The sequence below is a fragment of the Clinocottus analis genome, unplaced genomic scaffold (assembly GCF_023055335.1).
Source record: "Clinocottus analis isolate CAN_PGR_092001 unplaced genomic scaffold, fCliAna1.0.p SCAF_5, whole genome shotgun sequence".
NCBI lineage: Eukaryota > Metazoa > Chordata > Actinopteri > Perciformes > Cottidae > Clinocottus > Clinocottus analis.
The window spans coordinates 2,144,446-2,164,445 of record NW_027176207.1 but is presented as its reverse complement, the minus strand read 5'-3'; the positions used below and the strand labels follow the sequence as shown (position 1 = coordinate 2,164,445).

The 20,000-nt window shown below is 49.2% G+C and overlaps 1 protein-coding gene across 2 annotated transcripts in view; it reads left to right on the top strand.

The window, feature by feature from the left end:
- atp2a3 (ATPase sarcoplasmic/endoplasmic reticulum Ca2+ transporting 3) overlaps nucleotides 1-20,000 on the top strand; it is a 43,569-nt gene that overhangs the window by 21,019 nt on the left and 2,550 nt on the right. The window contains exons 6-22 of one of the 2 annotated variants that reach the window (XM_068599735.1): nucleotides 2,406-2,486; nucleotides 2,674-2,759; nucleotides 2,946-3,410; nucleotides 9,672-9,760; nucleotides 10,588-10,690; nucleotides 11,555-11,686; nucleotides 13,960-14,076; nucleotides 14,207-14,425; nucleotides 14,978-15,313; nucleotides 15,959-16,179; nucleotides 16,288-16,490; nucleotides 17,203-17,288; nucleotides 17,626-17,759; nucleotides 18,261-18,378; nucleotides 19,061-19,178; nucleotides 19,324-19,357; nucleotides 19,447-20,000. The exon at nucleotides 19,447-20,000 is cut by the window's right edge and continues 2,550 nt beyond it. In XM_068599735.1, the coding sequence (XP_068455836.1) occupies nucleotides 2,406-2,486; nucleotides 2,674-2,759; nucleotides 2,946-3,410; nucleotides 9,672-9,760; nucleotides 10,588-10,690; nucleotides 11,555-11,686; nucleotides 13,960-14,076; nucleotides 14,207-14,425; nucleotides 14,978-15,313; nucleotides 15,959-16,179; nucleotides 16,288-16,490; nucleotides 17,203-17,288; nucleotides 17,626-17,759; nucleotides 18,261-18,378; nucleotides 19,061-19,178; nucleotides 19,324-19,328 (2,513 nt within the window). In that variant the 3' untranslated portion in view covers nucleotides 19,329-19,357; nucleotides 19,447-20,000. The remainder of the gene's footprint in view (nucleotides 1-2,405; nucleotides 2,487-2,673; nucleotides 2,760-2,945; nucleotides 3,411-9,671; nucleotides 9,761-10,587; nucleotides 10,691-11,554; nucleotides 11,687-13,959; nucleotides 14,077-14,206; nucleotides 14,426-14,977; nucleotides 15,314-15,958; nucleotides 16,180-16,287; nucleotides 16,491-17,202; nucleotides 17,289-17,625; nucleotides 17,760-18,260; nucleotides 18,379-19,060; nucleotides 19,179-19,323; nucleotides 19,358-19,446) is intronic. The other variant, XM_068599734.1, reaches the window with a different exon arrangement.

The following is a 20,000-nucleotide window of genomic DNA, read 5'->3' as shown; positions in this document are numbered from 1 at the left end:
GTTTTGGATCAAATTTGCATGCGCTGCGTTCCCAGTTCATTCATTCCAGCGTCGAGGCTAATTATGAAACATTCTGCTGCGTCCTGCTTCATCGAGAGCTCCCAAAATGTCTGACGCTTCTGATGTTTCAAAGGCCGCTCGTCCCAAGTCGACGGGGGCCTGTCGTGGGATGCGTTTCTCCTCCAGCAGATGGAGAGTGTCCGTGGGAGGGCCCGTGGCAGGAAGTGGATGGGTCTGCGGGAGGCCGTGGGTAGGCGTTTGAGCGGTCTCTCTCTCTCTCTCTCTCTCTCTCTCTCTCTCTCTCTCTCTCTGTCTGTCTCTCTCTCTCTCTCGCTCCCTCTCTCTTCCTGCCCTCTGCAGCTCCCGGCCGGCTCCCACGCTCCTCTCACCCCCCACGCTCCTTCTCCCACAACCCACAGGGTGTCGAGACGACGGCGCGACATGAAGGGAATATACTCGGGAATCAGAAGCACCGGCTAATTCGGCGACGCACAGTGCGAGTGAAGTTGCGATATACACTCTTGCAACTGCAACTGCAACTGCGGCTGGCCACGCAGTTGCATCGACGGGCAGGTTTTGGTTTATGGTTCCCGCCTTTTCCATACTCCAGACCAGCAGGTGGCGCAACGACCGTTTAGAGTCGACCTGCACACCGACGTTCACCGATATCTCCCTGCATGAATTCACCTCCATCTGCGTGTCCTGATACTCCGTCAGACGGGTTTTATAAACGCTCATATTTGCGGCCAAACGTTCTTCAACGGGATCCATTGTTCGTGTTTCTGCTACGGCTTTTAAAAATGGCGGCATTATGCTATGAAACCGGAAATGCGAGACTCAGAAAGGACGTGGTTAGCGGACCAATCACAGGCTTGCGGGCTGCGAACGGCTCGCGTAGCTTTGTCGGAAAGTCATAAATTTTGGACGACGCACGCAAGCTCGCAAGATGGCCGACGGGACGACGCAAAGGCGCCCTTGAGGGTCTTGGCGGTCTTGCGTCTCTGCGTAAAACCCGAGTATAAAGGACCCTTCAGGCACCCCGAGGTCTCAGGACATGGAGCGGCGGACGAGAAGGAGGCGATGGAGCGCCGAGCGAAGGAAGACGAAGGAACAAAGTGTGACATTGAACAGAGAGGAGCAGGGATTTGGTGTCCAGCTTATTGTCAATGAATACATCAAATCATCCGTCCTGCCACTATGATATGATTGCTATGAAATGTTCATTGTTCCTCTGACAAAGAGGAAGCAATAACCGTTTCTGTTGTGGAGCACTGGAGACTTTTAATGGTCCTGTGGCTATGAAATACGAGTTTAATATGCAGCTTTAATAAGCAGACGGAGAGACGGTGGCAGAGAAGATGAAAATGCATTTTGTAGATTGAACGCCGTCTTCAGCTGTTTAAGTTCGACACGTGTGAGGAAGTATGCATCACGGGGAGCAGAGAGGGACGAGAGAACAAAGCGGAGCAGCAATAATTGATCTTTTCTTTATTATTTGAACAGCAACGGTGACTCCATCGAGGCCGTATTGAGCTGTTTACCTGCGGCGGCTTGAGCTCGACCAGCTGACGTTTCTTTGCCCAAGGATTTATTGTTTGAACACGGACATTGGACAGGGTGTAACTGAGGGCTCACCTGCATCTCCGCTCACAAGCTGGTGGACTTTTCCGGGGGGCAAGTTCAAAGTGAATCTGCTCCTGCTGCGTTTTGGCTAGGTGGGCTTCGTTAGCCATGCTAGCTAGCTGTGTGGCTCTGTGGAGGGGGATGTCGGTACGTCCATCACATTGTTCTTGAGTATTGGTTGGATTTGTTGCTAATAAAGTCTCTATTGGAGCCAATGCTTTTCCTCTAGCGCCACCAGCAGGTCTCTTGTTTCTTTAACATGTTAGCATGCAGGTGTTAGCATTCTGCTCGACGCAGCGCCGCCCCAGAAAGCTGCTAGCATTGCTGAAGCCTCGAGCACTGAAGCGTCTCGTCTGTGCTGAGCGTGGAGAATGAAATGGAGAAAAAAAAACACAATACACAAACGTACAAGAAAACATACTTATCAATATTATATTCCATGTATGTCAATAGATCCCCATTAGGCTCATTGATTTGATATGTATCACACAAAAAAGATTCATGGATCGTTTAAGTCCGCCTGGTTTCGCCATTTTATATATTTTATTTTTAAATCTCCTCCTAATCAGTTGTTCAGGTTGCTTCCAAATAGTCTTACAAAATGTCTTCCTATGTTGTTTTTTTTAATATAAAGACGTTGATTAATGAACTTCAAAAGGACGCGGCTCAGCCAGAGACCCGCTGCCCGCGGTTATGATTTTGGCATTTTTCCCAGAATGCCCTACACCTCATTGTAATATGTTGTTGTAATCCCAGCTACTCTTTTCTTCATGTTCTACCAGTTGGTGACAAGGTGCCTGCTGACATCAGACTGACCTCCATAAGGTCCACCACGCTGCGAGTGGACCAGTCCATCCTCACGGGTATTTTCCATCAAACTATCCAGCTTCAAAACGTTCATGTAATTCAGAAAAGACTGATTTTCGATGAGACCTTTTTGACTTAAAAGGTTCTTCGTAGCCCTTCAGGCTCAGTCACTGTGGAGCCATCGCCTTGTTGATCGTATAGTTGCTCCACCAGATCTAATCCTGGACAATCTTTCCTCTTTAGGGGAGTCTGTGTCCATCATCAAACACACGGACCCGGTTCCTGACCCCAGGGCTGTCAACCAAGACAAAAAGAACATGCTGTTTTCTGTAAGCACTTCCTCCTGCAGCTCGCTCCTCCGCTTTGATATCGGAGACTGACCAGTCAGAAAGTTTAACTTAATGTTTAGTCAGAACGGTCCCGTTCCTTCTCTGCTGATCGTTTCACTCGTCCCCATTTGAAGACTCTTTCTGCTTTCCAGCGCTTCATTTTCTTCTTCTTCTTCTTCTTCTCAGGGCACAAACATCGCGGCGGGCCGCGCCATCGGCGTGGTCGTCGCCACCGCCGTCTCCACCGAGATCGGTAAGATCCGTAACCAGATGGCGGCCACGGAGCAGGAGAAGACGCCGCTGCAGCAGAAGCTGGACGAGTTCGGCCAGCAGCTCTCCAAGGTCATCTCGCTGATCTGCGTGGCGGTGTGGGTCATCAACATCGGCCACTTCGGCGACCCCGTCCACGGCGGCTCCTGGGTCCGGGGCGCCATCTATTACTTCAAGATCGCCGTGGCCCTCGCCGTGGCCGCCATCCCCGAGGGCCTGCCCGCCGTCATCACCACCTGCCTGGCCCTCGGCACGCGGCGCATGGCCAAGAAGAACGCCATCGTCCGCAGCCTGCCCTCGGTGGAGACGCTGGGCTGCACCTCGGTCATCTGCTCCGACAAGACGGGGACGCTCACCACCAACCAGATGTCCGTCTGCAGGGTGAGTGTCCCGACCGCCGCTCGATCCACGCGGCTGCGTTGGCGTTTTCATTCGTTGGATTGACTCTTCATTTTTTTTTAAAAAGTAAGTGCGACGCAGGTGGATTCTGGAAAATCCTCTCGGCGCTGTAAAGCTTCCCTTTCCTCGTGGCAGCTTTGAGATAACGGCTGCCGCCGTATCAGCTGATCGGCTCACGGGAGCACAGTGAAGGCTTTCCAAGATGTCACATGGTCTGAACAAACACGCCGCAGGGATCCACATCCCGCAGGTCGCAGTGTGTGAATAGCGGATATATAATTACATTCGACGACAAGCACTGAAAGATCTTATCCACAGCTATTCACAGGTGGTTCGGTAGCACATGGCCGCACCCTTTTTCCTTTGTGTGTGTGTGTGTGTGTGTGTGTGTGTATTGTCTGCAAGCCGTCTTTGCTCCAGTCCAAACGTAGAGTAAATGCCAGCGCTGCTGTTTGCCTTGGCTCCTTTTCAGGGCTTTAGCTCGACACACACACACACACACACAAACACACACACACACGCCTAATCTCCGTTAACACTTCTTGTCCCTACATCCTCCATCTCACCTCAGCTGATGACCTCAGAGGTTCTGGTGGCCGGCGCTGGAGCCATGTGCCGTGAAACCCGACGGCGTGGACGCTGACAGATTTCATTTATCACTGAAAGGAGCGTTCATCATATTATAAAACATGTGGACAGAAGTTATTAGGTTTTTCATGTGCAAGAGAGACCCGGTGATCTCTGGACCCGACCCAAAGCGCAGTTGATCCGATCAGCCGCTCACAGGCGGAGAACCAGCAGCTTGATGTGCTTTCATTTAGCTGTGGTCACAGGGAATGTGATCTAGTCAAGCCATGTTATGCCAAATATATATCTATATATTTGCTCTAAAGACAAACTTCAAGAAGAAATGGAAAGTCTGGTTTTCCACCTCCTCCAAACACAGATGTGAGGTGAGGTCACCATCTGATGTCACTTCCAAAGTCAAAAACAAAACAAGTGTTATTCATAAACATGAATCTGTCGCAGAATCTGTTTTCAGAGCTGCAAAAATTCACCGACGTGTTTATCAAATTGCAATGTGAGCGTTTGTCTTTTCAAAATCGCTGTCGGCGCCGTATTTGTGTTGTAGCAGAATGTCAGAATATTTACATCCTGGTCAACGTATCATATTCTACTGAATTAAGAAAATAAAATGACTTCAATACATTTTTTAGAATGAAGAAAATGAAATAATAATTGTCGTTGTTATTTCATCCATCGTAATAATTTCTTTCAAATGTGTTCAGCCTTAATAAGAGCTGGTACTCTGGTGTGAGACATATTAGTGTACATTAGTATTAAAACACACACAAACATGAGGCCCGGAGCGGTAGAACAAGACCCGACCCGTCTCGACTAGATTACTTTGGCCCCGGTCCCGAAGGCGGAGCCGGTTCCTCAGGACAAATAAGACAAATGAACCAGATCGTGTTTTTTGTGAAAACATGTTTTTTTTTAAAATAAAAGTGAAGGAGTCCTGACACTCAGACGCTGTAGTTTCTGTGTTCAGACCTCTGTGACTAAACCAGGAGAAACGTTCTGACTCTTTAGTCTGTGAATCCATTTTATTCTCTCACCGTCTCAAAATGGAGTTGACATCAGAGACTGTGAGCACTTCCTGTACGGCGGTGAGAACGCCCCTCCCTCCCTGTTGCTCCCCGAGATGACGCAATCGATGCGTAGCGGCAGGGAGTTCCCTCCAGCGGGAGGGGAGGGGGGGAGGAGGAAGAGGAGGAAGAGGAGGAGGAGGGGAGAGAGGGAGAGGAGAGCCTTGACAAAGGAGAGGGAGAGGGAGAGGGAGAGAGAGAGAGAGAGAGAGGGAGAGAGAGAGAGAGAGAGAGAGAGAGAGAGAGAGAGAGAGAGAGAGAGAGAGAGAGAGAGAGAGAGGGAGAGAGGGAGAGAGGGAGAGAGGGAGAGAGGGAGAGAGGGAGAGAGAGAGAGAGAGAGAGAGAGGCTGACGCCGGCAAATATTGACCTTCTGCTTCTACCTGCACTCTCAGCGCTCTGGTGGAAGATAAGGGACACACACACACACTCCACTCAGACACACACACACAGACACGCACGCGTACACACAGACACACACAGACTCAATCCATGCAGACACACACTCACAGGCAGACGCAGGCAGACGCAGACACACACACAGACACACACAGGCTCACTCCACGCAGACAGACACACATACACACGCGCACACACACAGACTCAATCCATGCAGACCCACACAAACACACACACACACACACTCACAGCCAGACAGAGGCAGACGCAGACACATACACACAGACGCACAGACACACATGCGCACACAGACACACACAGACTCAAACACGCACACACAGACTCACTCCACACAAACACACACGCAGACACACATGCACAGAGACACACACATGCACAGAGACACACACATGCACAGAGACACACACAGACAGACACACGTGCGCACACACACACACACACACACAGACGAATCAAACTTCCCCTTTGCAGTTGTGTTTTTCTTGGTGTTTCTTGGAGATTATTATCATTTTTCTCGTGGTTGCATAACGTTCCCCTCTTGGTGTTCGTTGTGTGCTCGGACATCTGTGTGTCTTTTGTGCGTCGAGGTTTAAATGCCCACACACGTGTGTGTGTGTTCTTGCGTGTCTCCAGCCAGCGGTCCTGATAGTGTCTCCCAGGCCTTGGGGGGATGTCCCCGTACCGCAGGATTTCCAGGGATTCCCCCGTCCATATCCTGACTTCCCTTTTCCCTTCACGCACACGCGAAGAGACGCCACACATGCACACATAAAAAAGGCCGACTCACTCAAGTGTGTACTCCCTGAGTACACACTAATACTGAGTCACATGCCTCACACTGTGCCGTGTTTCCTTGGAGACCAGCGCGGATCAAACACTGAGGTCAAAGTGACCACGGCTGAAAGAAACACACGTGTGTGTGCGTGTGCGTGTGTGTGTGTGTGTGTGTTGCTTTAGGAGACGTTGTTGTGTCCCTGAGTCGTCATTGTTATCTGTTGTAGAGCCAGCGGAGCCTGATGACCTTTGTGAAATTAAGAATTGAACAGAAGGCTGTTTTTTTTAGTTTTTTTAAGTCCCTTAAAGGGACAGTACACCGCAAAAAGAAAATCTGTGACTAATAGGAGGTAGTCCTGTGCTGTGTTTCAGGATAACTTCTTTCTCCTCAAGTGCTCTCCTCCGACCGCTTCCCCACGAGTACAACAGAGGAACAGCTGGCGCCGCCGAACAAACACCTTGTTTTAATCAGAAGAAGAAGAAAAGGCTGGCGCCGTAATTGGCCTCCATCCATTCTGCCACGAGTGTGTGCAGTAGATGTTTGAGGCTTCCAGCCTCCATCTCACGGCTCATTGTCGCCGCTGCCCGGGACATTTAACGCCGCCACAAATGACCACGTCCTGTGTCGTAGACGCGATTTGGATGAGCGGTGGCGAGCCACGAACCTCTTCCTGTGTCACAAAAACATTTTTAAAAAAAACAAAAAACACCCCCGTGTTTCACCGGTTTGATGTTCTTCACGTGATGTCATCAGGGGAGGAGTGACGAGTTAGTTGGGTTAAGTTGGTTAAGCACAAATTTAAGATGGCAAGCAGATTATTAATAGGAATATTTAAACAACCAAACTTGTTTTTTGACACAGGGTCACTGAATGATCGTCTGTCTGGGGGCAGGAGTCCTGCACCTGGACATCTTAGTGTGTGTTGTTCTCCTGCTTTTAAACTTTTAAAGGCTGCGTTACAGTGAAGTGATGTCATGTTCTGAACTTACCACACCGTTCTGGCTGTTTGCATTTACCCACTTGGTTATTATATCCATATATAGATGTAATATTTCTTCAGTCTCGGGGCAGAAGGGTTGGGGGGGCGGGGCTTAGCGAAGGGTCAGTTGCCTTCAGGCCCTTACTGGTTCCCAGTGAACAGACATCAGAGAGGCTGATTTAAAATGGCATCAACAACAATGCTGGTGTTCATGCATGCTTTGTTTCCTGTGTGCATACTTATGCAGTTTGTGTGTGTGTTTGTGTGTGTGTGAATGACAGACGAAAAGTACTGCAGTACTTCGTTTCATTTATTTTTTTACAGAAGGGAATCCATTTGGTGGCTATTAAATTGAATAAGCTACAACCTGTAATCTATCTCTCTCTCTCTCTCTCTCTCTCTCTCTCTCTCTCTCTCTCTCTCTCTCTCTCTCTCTCTCTCTCTCTCCAGAGTGTCAGTGTTTACTGCACGAAAAGACGGGAAACGTTCACACTTTTGTCAAAAATTACAAATGCAAAATTGCACGTTTTTGCAAAAAGCTGTAATCTGGCGGAGGCTATAATCACGTTTCAGTACGGACGGCTAATTATAACGGACTTCCATCGTGTCCGGAGTCCAGACGAGACTCCATCAGCAGACTATGAGCAGTAATCCTGTTCCCGCAGAGAGTTGTTGAGGAATAATTACTCCATTAAAAGGCTAAAACCTGCCTTTTAGGCTGATGTGTGAGAGAGACGACGGCGAGCTCTCATCCCAAGTCTGCCATCGATTTTGTGTTCCTTTTTTAAATTGGTGGAGGCTGGAGAGTCAGACACACACACACACACACACACACACACACACACACACACACACACACTCTGATGGAGGAAACCTAGTTTAACCAAATAACTGCCTCGTTAATTCTTCAATCCATCAGATTTAATGGAGTCTCCAAGAGAGTTAAGCGAGGTCATTGGGGTGTTTTTTCCTGTGTGTGTTGTTTGTGTGTACGCTTTGCGGGACTTCGGTGTCAAGTTGTAAAACAAAACTGAATATTAATAAAAGAAAGGAGGTCACGGGCAGTGTTTAGTCTCTTGTACATGTTGTATGCCCTTCAGATTAAGTGTGTAGATGCAGAGAGGAGATGGACTCATTCGTATAAACGACCAGCCGCAACGCTTCCTCCCTTTTTTTATTGAGATCCCGCGTGTTTGCAGGAAGTAGTGCTGCTGCAGTGGCTGCTGGGAAAGCCCTCGTGGTGGATTTTCTTTGACTCTGGATGACTTCAGATTTTCTCTTGAGCGTGACCTCGGCCTCCCCCCCCCCCCGTGACCTTTTACCCAGAGTACTTCCTGTTTACAGCCGCCGCTTGAGCTGCGCAACGTTTCACAACCTTTCATTTACTCGGCGCCCGGAGAGAGAAGTCTCAGAGAAGAATTGGTCTTTTGTTAGCTGCATCCTGCTTCTCAGTATTTACACAAGTACTTATTGAAGTGTGCTCTGACACCATGGGGCGGCGTGTGATGATCCTCCCACGGCAGTGAATCAATGGCTGCTCCAGTTTCACCAGCATCTCCGCTACGACGCCACGTCGGCACACCGTGAAACGCAAAGGTGTTGCCGTTCCTCTGTGAGCAGCTCAAGGACCTTCACCCACCTGGGAGCTGCCCACCACCACAACCACCGCTTCCACGAGGATCACTCCATGGTTGACCTTCAGATTAACCTTCAGATTAACCCCTCGACCCGGGATTATGCAACTTTTAAAAAAGAAAAAATAGCACATCACTACTTCTACTAATAAAATGAATGAGCAATAATATGCTAGCTTGTTGTTTCTACCACAGCCGCCCTGTTCTTGTGCATCTTTTTTTAGCTAATGAGCTAATGGTAGCTAATGTAGCTAACGTTAGCTAACGTTAGCTCACATTAGCTCACATTATCAAACTTCTCTCACAGTTGTGACAAAGTCAGTGACGTCTCCTTAGTTTTAGTTTATGTGGACAAGATTTTACACACACACACACACACGCACACACACACACACACACACACACACGGCATCATATAAATATGTGTATATATTTGTTCTTACGCTTGTTAGACATTGATGTAAGAGCTTATTGCAATGCCATGATTTTGTAGTGAGACAAATTGTACATATTAGAATATTCCTGTGCATCCTTTTAACATGTTATCACCCAATATATAATATTTGACCTTCTAAAATACAGATATAACTAAATAATAGAAAAGTTATTGATGAAAAATGAGAGGAAATAGTCTGCTTTAATAGTTCATTCTCTGGCAGGTTCACTCAGGTTGTAGACAATAAAGAATAGTTTCCTTTGAGAGTACATGTTTACTGTCGTCCTTATTAATATGACTTTGACTCTTTGAGGTCTGATTATTAACCCCGTTTGCTTTTCCTCCTCTCCAGATGTTTGTGACGGACAAAGTGGAGGATTCAAGCTGCAGCCTCCACGAGTTCTCCATCTCTGGCTCTACATATGCTCCAGAGGGACAAATGTAAGAGACTCCACATGCATTACCTGTAAAGTCTTACTCCACTTAATTCAATGAAAAATGTCCCCAAAGCGATTCCCTGTGAACTGGAACAACCTCCACGCCCTCTTCCCTCTCATCCTCCTGCTTCTCCTTTTTATTTTACATATAAATGTTGGCAGACAAACTCTGCCCAAAACATTTTTCTTTCTGTGCTTTGTGTTGCTATAGCAATGTCTGCATCACTAGTTAGTAATGCTGGATGTTGTGTTGTGTGCCTCGCACTTATGTGGGCTTTTTAAAATGTTGTGCTGCTTTTGATCTCTGCCATGTTGTGATGCGTTTTTATACCTCCAGTAAACGTGTAACCGTGGAGGACTATAGGTAGGAGGCCCTGTTATTTAGCCAGGAGAAGGACGGTGCTCTTGGTTGTGTTTGCGTGTTGTGTGTTTTGCCGCTCGGTGGGTTCAGTGTTCTGACTCTGCGTGAACCTGCCGGTTTCATAACCGCATCGTGTGGGTAATTGTGTGGGAGCTTCGCTAGCAACGGTTGCAGTCTCTACTGGGAAGGGATCCACGGTTGTCATGTAATCTGCACGCTTGTCAGGAACGTACACACACACACACACACACACACACACACTCTGTTTACTACCGTACAACTCCGGTTTCTTTAGTCAACTTTGGAATGCTAAACAATTGAACCGTCTCCCCCACTCATAAATATTGATTAGGTGATTGTGTCTGAGGTGTAGCCAACTGTGAAGTGTTTTCCCTTGTGTTTTGCTGTTGTGAGTGACGTGTGTGGGTGTGTGTGTGTGTGTGTGTGTGTGTGTATCTGTATCCTTCCAGACTGAAAGGAGACAAACCCATCCAGTGTGGAGACTTTGATGGACTTTTGGAGTTGGCCACTGTGTGCTCTATGTGCAATGACTCTTCACTGGACTACAATGAGGTCATTAAAACACACACACACACACACACAGACACACACACACACGCGCGCACACACAGCCCAGCCTTATTCTAACCTAAACTTTAAAACCAAGTCTTAGCCCTCAAACAGGCCTTTGAAGAAGGGAGAAAATGTCGTTTCTCACAATGTCGCATGCACAGGACGTGTACACAAACCCATAATTGTACCTGCACAATTTGTTTCCTCTATTCCCCACAAACTTGTGCGTTTCTATGCAAATGAAACCTGTGACACATGCAGCATTGTGCTTCTTTGCAAATGCCCTCACACACTGACGGTACGCACACACACTGCACATTAACGAAAAGCCTTCTTCTCTCCTTCAGCGGAGCTAATTTTACTCCGACGTATGATCTTTTTCTCTGGTTTGGATCGCTGTTCTCAACTCTTCGTCATCACCATGGTATCATGGTAACGGCGCTGAGGAGCAAGGCCAGCGACGAGGCGCGTCTCAACTCCCAGACAAACTGGTTCCTGTTCTCGTAACCGGTCGCTTTGCCCCCCATTTTGTATGTTTTGGAAAGAAAACGAAGGAGCGAGGGATCAAAGTGTGCCGAGCCGGTAGAGAGAGAGCTCGGTGTTTTTATTGCTGAGTCACACCAACAAAAGATGTGTGGTACGCCATTACTGGTCCACTTGGCATGTAGGAAGTTTGCAGAGGCAGACGTGAATGACGTGAAGATTTGTGTGTGTGGTGTTTCTTCGAGAGGGTCGTTCACGTTTAACAGCGGAGGCTGTTTCTCCTCACGTTTGATCCAACATGTGTCATCGTAGAGGGCCCTGACATCTATAAAAACAGTTGCACAGCATGTGTTGATGCCTTTTTTCTCGCTCCTCTCGTAGGCCAAAGGGGTTTATGAGAAGGTGGGTGAAGCCACAGAGACGGCTCTCACCACCTTGGTGGAGAAGATGAACGTCTTCAAGACCGACCTGTCCGGGCTCAGCAAGGTGGAGCGCGCCGGCGCCTGCAACTCGGTAAGCTCGCCGTGGAGATGTGATCCTGCAGTGGGACGTTTGTCTGTGATAAAATGAATCCTCACCACAGCGGCCCGACAAAGAACCCCACTCGCTGCCTTTTGCATGTCATCTTCAGATGTACTAAGAAGGACACAATGCCCCAAAAATATACAAAACAACTCCAGCGACTTCACAAAGCGGTTTATTTACAGGTGTTGGGGAGTAGCTAACACCTGTAAATAGTTCTATAAAGCCTATTTTGGCTTCAGAGGGAGCTGAACAACTGCCTGTTTGGGCTGCAAGTTGTCTAAAGGGTAATGGAGGCGCCAGGTTTTAGAAGAATGTGTAGCGCAAACTGGACAATTTATTAAATCAACTTTTTATATTTAAGAAGTCCGGTAGTCCCTTAATGTCCAATCAATGCTTCATTAGGTGTTAAAACTCTCAGTATAGTACAGTACAGTGGGCATATTGTTCGCTTCAGTGTAGTCTTGCGTAGCTAGCTTGCTAGCTTCCGCTATCTTGCTAGCTTCCGCTATCTTGCTAGCGCAGAGAACGGGAAAGGGATTTAAGCAGTCCGGTAGTCTCTTAATGTCCAATCAATGCTTCATGAGGAGTTAAAACTCTCAGTATAGTGAGCATATTGTTCGCTTCACTGGAGTCCCGTGTAGCTAGCTCGCTAGCTTCCGCTATCTTGCTAGCGTGGAGAGCAGGAAGGGATTTAAGCAGTCCAATCAATGTCCAATCAATGCTTCATTAGGTGTTAAAACTCTCAGTATAGTACATTATAGTGAGCATATTGTTCGCTTTAGTGTAGTCCCGCGTAGCTAGCTCGCTAGCGGGGAGAGCGGGAAGGGATTTAAGCAGTCCGGTAGTCTCTTAATATTCAATCAATGCTTCATGAGGAGTTAAAACTCTCAGTATATATTGTTCGCTTCACTGGAGTCCCGTGTAGCTAGCTCGCTAGCCCCCGCTATCTCGTTAGCGTGGAGAGCAGGAAGGGATTTAAGCAGTCCGGTAGTCTCTTAATGTCCAATCAATGCTTCATGAGGAGTAAAAACTCTCAGTATAGTGAGCATATTGTTCGCTTCAGTGGAGTCCTGTGTAGCTAGCTCGCTAGCTCTCCGCTATCTTGCTAGCGCGGAGAGCAGGAAGGGATTTAAGCAGTCCGGTAGTCTCTTAATGTCCAATCAATGCTTCATGAGGAGTTAAAACTCTCAGTATAGTACATCACAGTGAGCATATTGTTTGCTTTAGTGTTGTCCCGCGTAGCTAGCTCGCTAGCTTCCATTGTCTCGCTAGCGGGGAGAGCGGGAAGGGAAGAGAATGCCGTGGGAGATCCGCAGCCGGCGGCGGGCTTCCAACCACGGCCGGCATCCGATGAGTCAGACCAGCTTCAGCTCCTCTGCTGCAGGCCTTGCCCTCCTTCCCTGCATGAACGCGAGGCAGACTGTAATTGCTGTGCTCGTTATGCCGCACAGTGCGATGACATAATGACCTCGGGGGTGACCACCTGGTTACACAAATGTGTGCCTGATTATTAGAGTCTTGTTTTATTTAGAGCGAGGGCTTAACCTCCGGGGCTGTTTAACCAAGCTCAGGGCTGTTGATAGATGCATGTTTGACATCAGGGAGTGAACCTGTGAGTGTTTGCCTTTGAGTTAAAAAGGTCATTGTGTAGTTTACAACGGCGGCGTTACTCTGAGTGGAGGCTCGGTCTGCACAACGCCAGAGAGGAGAGGTTTGGCACATTGACAGATTTCCGGACATCCGTGACATGTTTGAAGTCCCTCGACGGAGTGTGTGGGTGTGTGTGTGTGTGTGTGTGTGTACATCCCACTTGGCGTTAACCTTTCAGCCTTGTAATGTGAGACGGGATCAGTGCAGACTGTGAACTAGACTGACACCTACTGGCGGAACGGAGCGTGACATTAAAGGCAGATCATGCCGTATGTGATGAAAGGGGATGTTTACAGGCGGAGTGTTGAGTTCCCGTCTCGTTAGCTGTTATTTTCGACATACTTCCAGCTGTTTTCTTCAGCCGGGTCGACTTCATCCCCATGTGCTGTCGTGCAGAGACATCTGAGGCGGCAGCCAGACATCCAGACAAAGTGGTTGAGCGCTCGCTCTGAAGTGTTATCCTTCAGCTGTCGGTAGCTCAGCCAAAACACCTCAGTCAGCCACCTGACAGCTGCCCACCAACACAGATACTTAGCTCTCTGCCTCTTCGGCACTCTCCTCGCCTCCTCATCACGACTCCTTTCCTCACTTCCTCCCTTTTCGTCCATCAGGTGATCAAGCAGTTGATGAAGAAGGAGTTCACGCTGGAGTTCTCCCGCGACCGCAAGTCCATGTCGGTCTACTGCACCCCCGTCAAGCCGGGCTCCCAGAGCAAGATGTTCGTCAAGGCACGAATGAACGACACACACACACACACACACAGACACACACACGTACACACCCACCCAGAGAGAGAGACTGTAACTCTGCATTGCTTCCATTTGTCTGCTGTTGCGTCATGGTGGTTCCTCCTCGCAGGGCGCTCCGGAGAGCGTGATCGAGCGCTGTCAGTACCTGCGGGTGGGAACGGGGAAGGTGCCGCTGACGCCGGCGCTGCGCGACCAGCTGCTGTCCCGGATCAGGGACTGGGGGACGGGCAGAGACACCCTGCGGTGCCTGGCCCTGGCCACCCGCGACGTCCCGCCGCGCAAAGAGGAAATGGACCTGGAGAATTCCAGCAAGTTTGCACAGTACGAGGTAAAGCAGACGTCTGTCTCCGGCATCCAATTTCTTTAATTGAGCTCCTGTTTAAGTCGTAAAGTACACTGGATTTTTTTTTTTGCACGAGGTTTCCTTACTTCTGCAACAGAACTGATAAGTTTCACTCGCGCTCGGTGTTAATTGGCGAGCTTTAGAGGTGCTGGGAGGCAGATTTTACCTTTTTTAGACCGAACCCGGCGAGTGTTTCCAGTCTTTATGCTAAGCTAAGCTAACTGCCTTCTTGAGCTTCCCTCAGAGTTGTATCGATCTAACTCTCGGCAAGATTACAAAGTCCTTTTCTGCCGCCGTCTGTCCTTCGTTTGAATCAGAGCGGCGATAACATCTGTAATCGCTGGGAGCCTGAAGCTTTTACACTCGCTTCCTCTTCTCTGATACGATGGAAATTAATCTGTTTGGTGTTTTTCTGCAGCAAAACACATGAAAAGAGGTGAATTCCATTTCCATGGGACTGATTCAGATTCAGTTTCAGATAGCGTCGCCTAATCTTAATCCGTGTGTGTGTGTGTGTGTCTCTCCGTTTCCGATCAGCTGGGCCTCACGTTCGTCGGCTGCGTGGGCATGCTGGACCCGCCCAGGAAGGAGGTGATCGGCGCGGTGAAGCTGTGCAACGAGGCGGGCATCCGCGTCATCATGATCACGGGCGACAACAAGGGCACGGCCGTGGCCATCTGCCGGCGGATCGGCATCTTCGCCGAGGACGAGGACGTGACGGGCATGGCCTACACGGGCCGCGAGTTCGACGACCTCCCGCTGGAGGCCCAGAGGGAAGCCGTCAAGCGGGCGCGCTGCTTCGCCCGCGTCGAGCCCGCCCACAAGTCCAAGATCGTCGGGTACCTGCAGGCGTTCGACGAGATCACCGCCATGGTGAGGAGAAGGGACGACGACGCCCGATGCACACTCCCACTTCTCTCCACGCGCTGTCCATTTGTCACGTGCTTCTTTACGCCTGTTTCGACGAGAAGGGGATTCTCGTCGCTTCAGCTGTGCGTTATGTGAATAACTCGCGGAGGAACGCATCAGAGGAGCCCGGTGAGGCGTGGCATGTTTCAATGGGGCCTCCGCGAGGCCGGTCTCTCAGACGCCGCTATCAAAAAGCTGTCATCTCCGGCGCGCTCCACTGCTTCCTGTCCGACACGCGTCTCAGAAGTGGGGTTGATCCGAGGGGGAAGGGAGACGGCAATATCACCATTTGCCTGTCAGAGTGAGCCGGAGCAGTGCGGAGCCGCTTCAGGCCCCGCCATCACAGATTAATCCGCTTTTTTGCTTAACCCTGTCTGGCCCCGAAGCGATAATGAGATAGTGAGAGAGTGGTTTGTTCAGCCAATCTCTGTTTTTACGAATGATCTCCCCTAAATGTGGAATGTGGGCTCAATATCCGGCTGAAGCGTTTTAGTTTACTTGAACTTTTTACCCTTTTTCTTCAGCTTTTTGCTCCTCAAAAGTCGTCTTTTTGCCGCAGCAGTGTCCATAAAAGAGTTTATTCGACAAGAGTCTTTTGTCTCGCCGCAGACTGGCGACGGCGTGAACGACGCCCCGGCCCTGAAGAAAGCGGAGATCGGCATCGCCATGGGCTCCGGCACGGCGGTGGCCAAGTCGGCGTCCGAGATGGTGCTGTCGGACGACAACTTCTCCACCATCGTGGCCGCCGTGGAGGAGGGCAGAGCCATCTACAACAACATGAAGCAGTTCATCAGATACCTCATCTCCTCCAACGTGGGGGAAGTGGTCTGGTGAGGAACGGGAACACACACACACACACACAAACACACACACACAGACACACACGCCGCCTGAGTCTTCCCCCGTCAGTCGGCTGACGTTTTGTGTCTCTTCTCCAGCATCTTCCTGACCGCCATCTTGGGTCTCCCCGAGGCTTTGATCCCGGTCCAGCTGCTGTGGGTGAACCTGGTGACGGACGGCCTGCCGGCCACCGCCCTGGGATTCAACCCCCCGGACCTGGACATCATGGACAAACCCCCCCGCAACCCCAAGGAGCCGCTCATCTCCGGCTGGCTCTTCTTCAGATACATGGCCATCGGAGGTAGCGTTGGCTCAATGTGTGATCGAGTGTGTCGACAACTGAGGATGAGATGGAACAAAAAGTTGTTGCAATGTCATGACGAATGGTCATTTTCAATATTTAAAATAAAAAGAGACACGCCACACGCCCCTCCTGTTGATCTATTGACGAGCTAACATGACGCATAGCATGCCAGAGAAGCTAATTCAGCACTTAAGCTAACAGGAAGTTGTTGGTTTTGATATATTTAGTGGAAATGCTTAAGCCTGATAACTCCATGATTAACCTTCAGATTAACCTGTGCACCCGGGATTATGCAAAGCAATCTCTGTTTTATGAATGATCTCCCCTAAATCTGTAATGTGGGCTTGATATCCTGAAGCGTTTTAGCGTGATGTTGTTATTATTCAGTACAGAGTTTCGGTCCCTATGCTTACCTCTGGGTAATGGTTTGTTAACATGGCGGAGTTAAAATGGCCGACTCCCTGGACGAGGAGCCGCTCCCTGCGTAATAATAATAACAATAATACATTTTATTTGTATTGCACTTTATACTTTAGCAATCTCAAAGTGCTACAGAGCAGAATAAAACAAGGACATGTTTAAGATATATTTAAAACGGAGCCTATAGAAGATATTTTAGCGGTTCGCTTCCTTAAAAAGGTGAGTTTTCAGGTCACATTTAAAAGTAGATAAACATGGCGGTAATTCTGGTGTCGGTTCCTCCCCGTAGGATATGTGGGTCTTGGGACTGTGGGCGCTGCGACGTGGTGGTACCTGTACGATGGAGACGGTCCACAGGTGTCTTTCTACCAGCTGGTGAGTCCCGACGCTCCGCTCCGTCTGTCTCCCTCAGCCGCCGCGTGCAGTTTTATTTTTTTTATATATTTTAATATGCACCAGCTTTCCGGAGAAGGCAATGTTGTGGCCATCCCATCGCGTACAGAAATAGAAAGCAAAGCAAGACCCATGCGGCGTGGCTGCACTCTGGGTGGGAGACGAGGCCACGGCGCTGCAGCTGTTCCCCCATCAGATCTAAGCTCCATCAAACCAGGTCGCAGGGGTCTTGGTGACTTCCTGCCGGCAAGCACAGACACACACACACACACACACACACACACACACACACTTAATCCTGCTCTCTCTCTCTCTTCAGAGGCACTTCATGCAGTGCACCGAGGACAACCCCATGTTCCAGGGCGTGGACTGCGAGGTGTTTGAGTCCCGCTACCCCACCACCATGGCCCTGTCCGTGCTGGTCACCATCGAAATGTTCAACTCCCTCAACAGGTCAGTCGTCCTCTGCCGCCATGTCGGGCCACACGCTCCTTTTTTAAAATGTCAGATATTCATCTGAAAGACACGACAGCGCTGCCTTTGGGGGATGAGACGACCCCGGCCGGCCGGCGGCGGCAGCACAACCCCCGGTCGAATGACTTTGTGTTTTCATCATGACCTTGACATGCAATCGTGCCTGTTTAAGGGAACAGGAGAAGTGATGCGAGGCGAAAACCTCCCGGTGTTCACTCATTGCTCATGGAGCAGGTCTGTCACGACAGAAGCAGATGGTCACGTGTCTTTAGAGGAGGACCTGAGAGATGGATGCTTCAAATCAAGAGCTGCCTGAGCGGTTGAAAATGTTTTCATCGTGAAAAGTCTTCCTCGTGTGTGTGTGTGTGTGTGTGTGTGTGTGTGTGTGTGTGTGTGACACCGTGTGAGCTTGATAAGACAACGTTTCCCTGAATTTCCCTTCGGGGATCAATAAAGTAATTATCTATCTTTAATACACAGCCTGTCTGAGAACCAGTCCCTGCTCAGGATGCCTCCCTGGGTCAACATTTGGCTGCTGGGAGCCATCATCCTCTCGCTGTCCCTGCACTTCTTAATCCTCTACGTCGAGCCTCTGCCGGTAGGTGTTCACGCAGCACTGTGTATCTAAGAGGCGTCGACACACACACACGCACACACACACACACATGCACACACACACACACACGCGCAGACGTACACGCCGTGGTTCAAATGAGAGGGCCAATTATTTCTTTTAAGGCAGATTCTTCTTGTAATGGCAAAGTGTTGCATGAGAGAGGAGTATGGTGGCCCTGAAGGCTCAACACGCTGCAGCCTGACAGACTCAATACTGAACAACTTGTCGTGTTGGGACTCTTTTCTCTTGTTCTGTGCGTCTGCTTTTCTGTATTTAGTTGCGACGCCTCTATTTGCAAAGTTTGTCTTTATTATTTTAAATGCTGCACATATTTTCTTGTGTGTCTTCACTCAGGAACACGTGAATGTGTATTAATTACTGAACTCGCGTTGCCTTGAATTCTTTAAAAAAATTATATTTTTCTCAACAGAAAAACAGAGATTCAGCAAAGATAACATGTTATCTTAATGTTAATACTGAGCGCACATCCAGTGTATGAGAGTAGGAATATACCGCACAACCTTTGTGAGTTTGTTAACGGATGTTTCGATAAAGTTTTGCTTTCGCTAGACGCCGTTAAAAGAGAAAAGTCTCCGTGCGGCATCTGATGCATTGATCACAGAGTTTCTGACTTTAAAACCAGAACATGTCCTCTGCCGCTCAGCTGATCTTCCAGGTGACGCCGCTGAGCTGCACCCAGTGGATTGTGGTGCTGAAGATTTCCATCCCGGTCATCCTCTTGGATGAGGCACTGAAGTACATCTCCAGGAACCATCTAGAAGGTAAGCGGAGCCTCCTGGGTCCACTCAACGAGTCAACCCACAGAAATATGTGTGTTCATGTGTGTGTGTGTGTGTGTGTAACAAGTCAGATTTCACTGACGAGTCTCTCTCTGATCTTTTTCATCTCCTGCATTTCCTCCTTCAGCCTAAACTCTCTGTTTCTCACCTTCTGTGAAAAGGTACTCTCTTTCCTCCTCATGCCTCCTTGCGTCCTCGATGTGCTGCTCAGGATCCTGAACCATGTTTTTGTTTTTAAATCCCCCGGCAGGTGACGAGGAGAAGAAGTACCGGAGGAGGTGGCAGCAGCTGAAATAAAAACCTCTCCCTCAACACAACACACTCGCACACCTCGACACACGCCCACCCGCTTCCCTTTAGGAGCTAGGAACCTTTCCTCACCCCGCGTCCTCATTCCCAACACCTGCATGTCCAAAAAAGAAAAAAAACACACAACTAAAAACACCACTAGCTCTCTCTCTTTGTGTGTGTGTGTGTGTGTGTGTGTGTGTGTGTGCCTGTGTGTGCGTGTGTGTGTGCGCTGTAGAGAAGAAGAAAATATATAAAAATGCCCAGGGCTCCTGCTTTCTTTTCTGCTCATTGTTGTTTTTGTCTGTCCAGCACAAAGAGGGAGGAGAGAGAGAGGAAGGTGAGGGAGAGAGAGGAAGGTGAGGAAGGAGAGGAAGGTGAGGGAGAGAGAGGAAGGTGAGGAAGGAGAGGAAGGAGAGGAAGGACAGGGAGGAGAGTATACCAGGCCGGAGGGAGTTAATTAGCACAGAGGCCAAAAGAGAGAATGAGAGGCCGGCGTCCACACCTGCAGAGGAA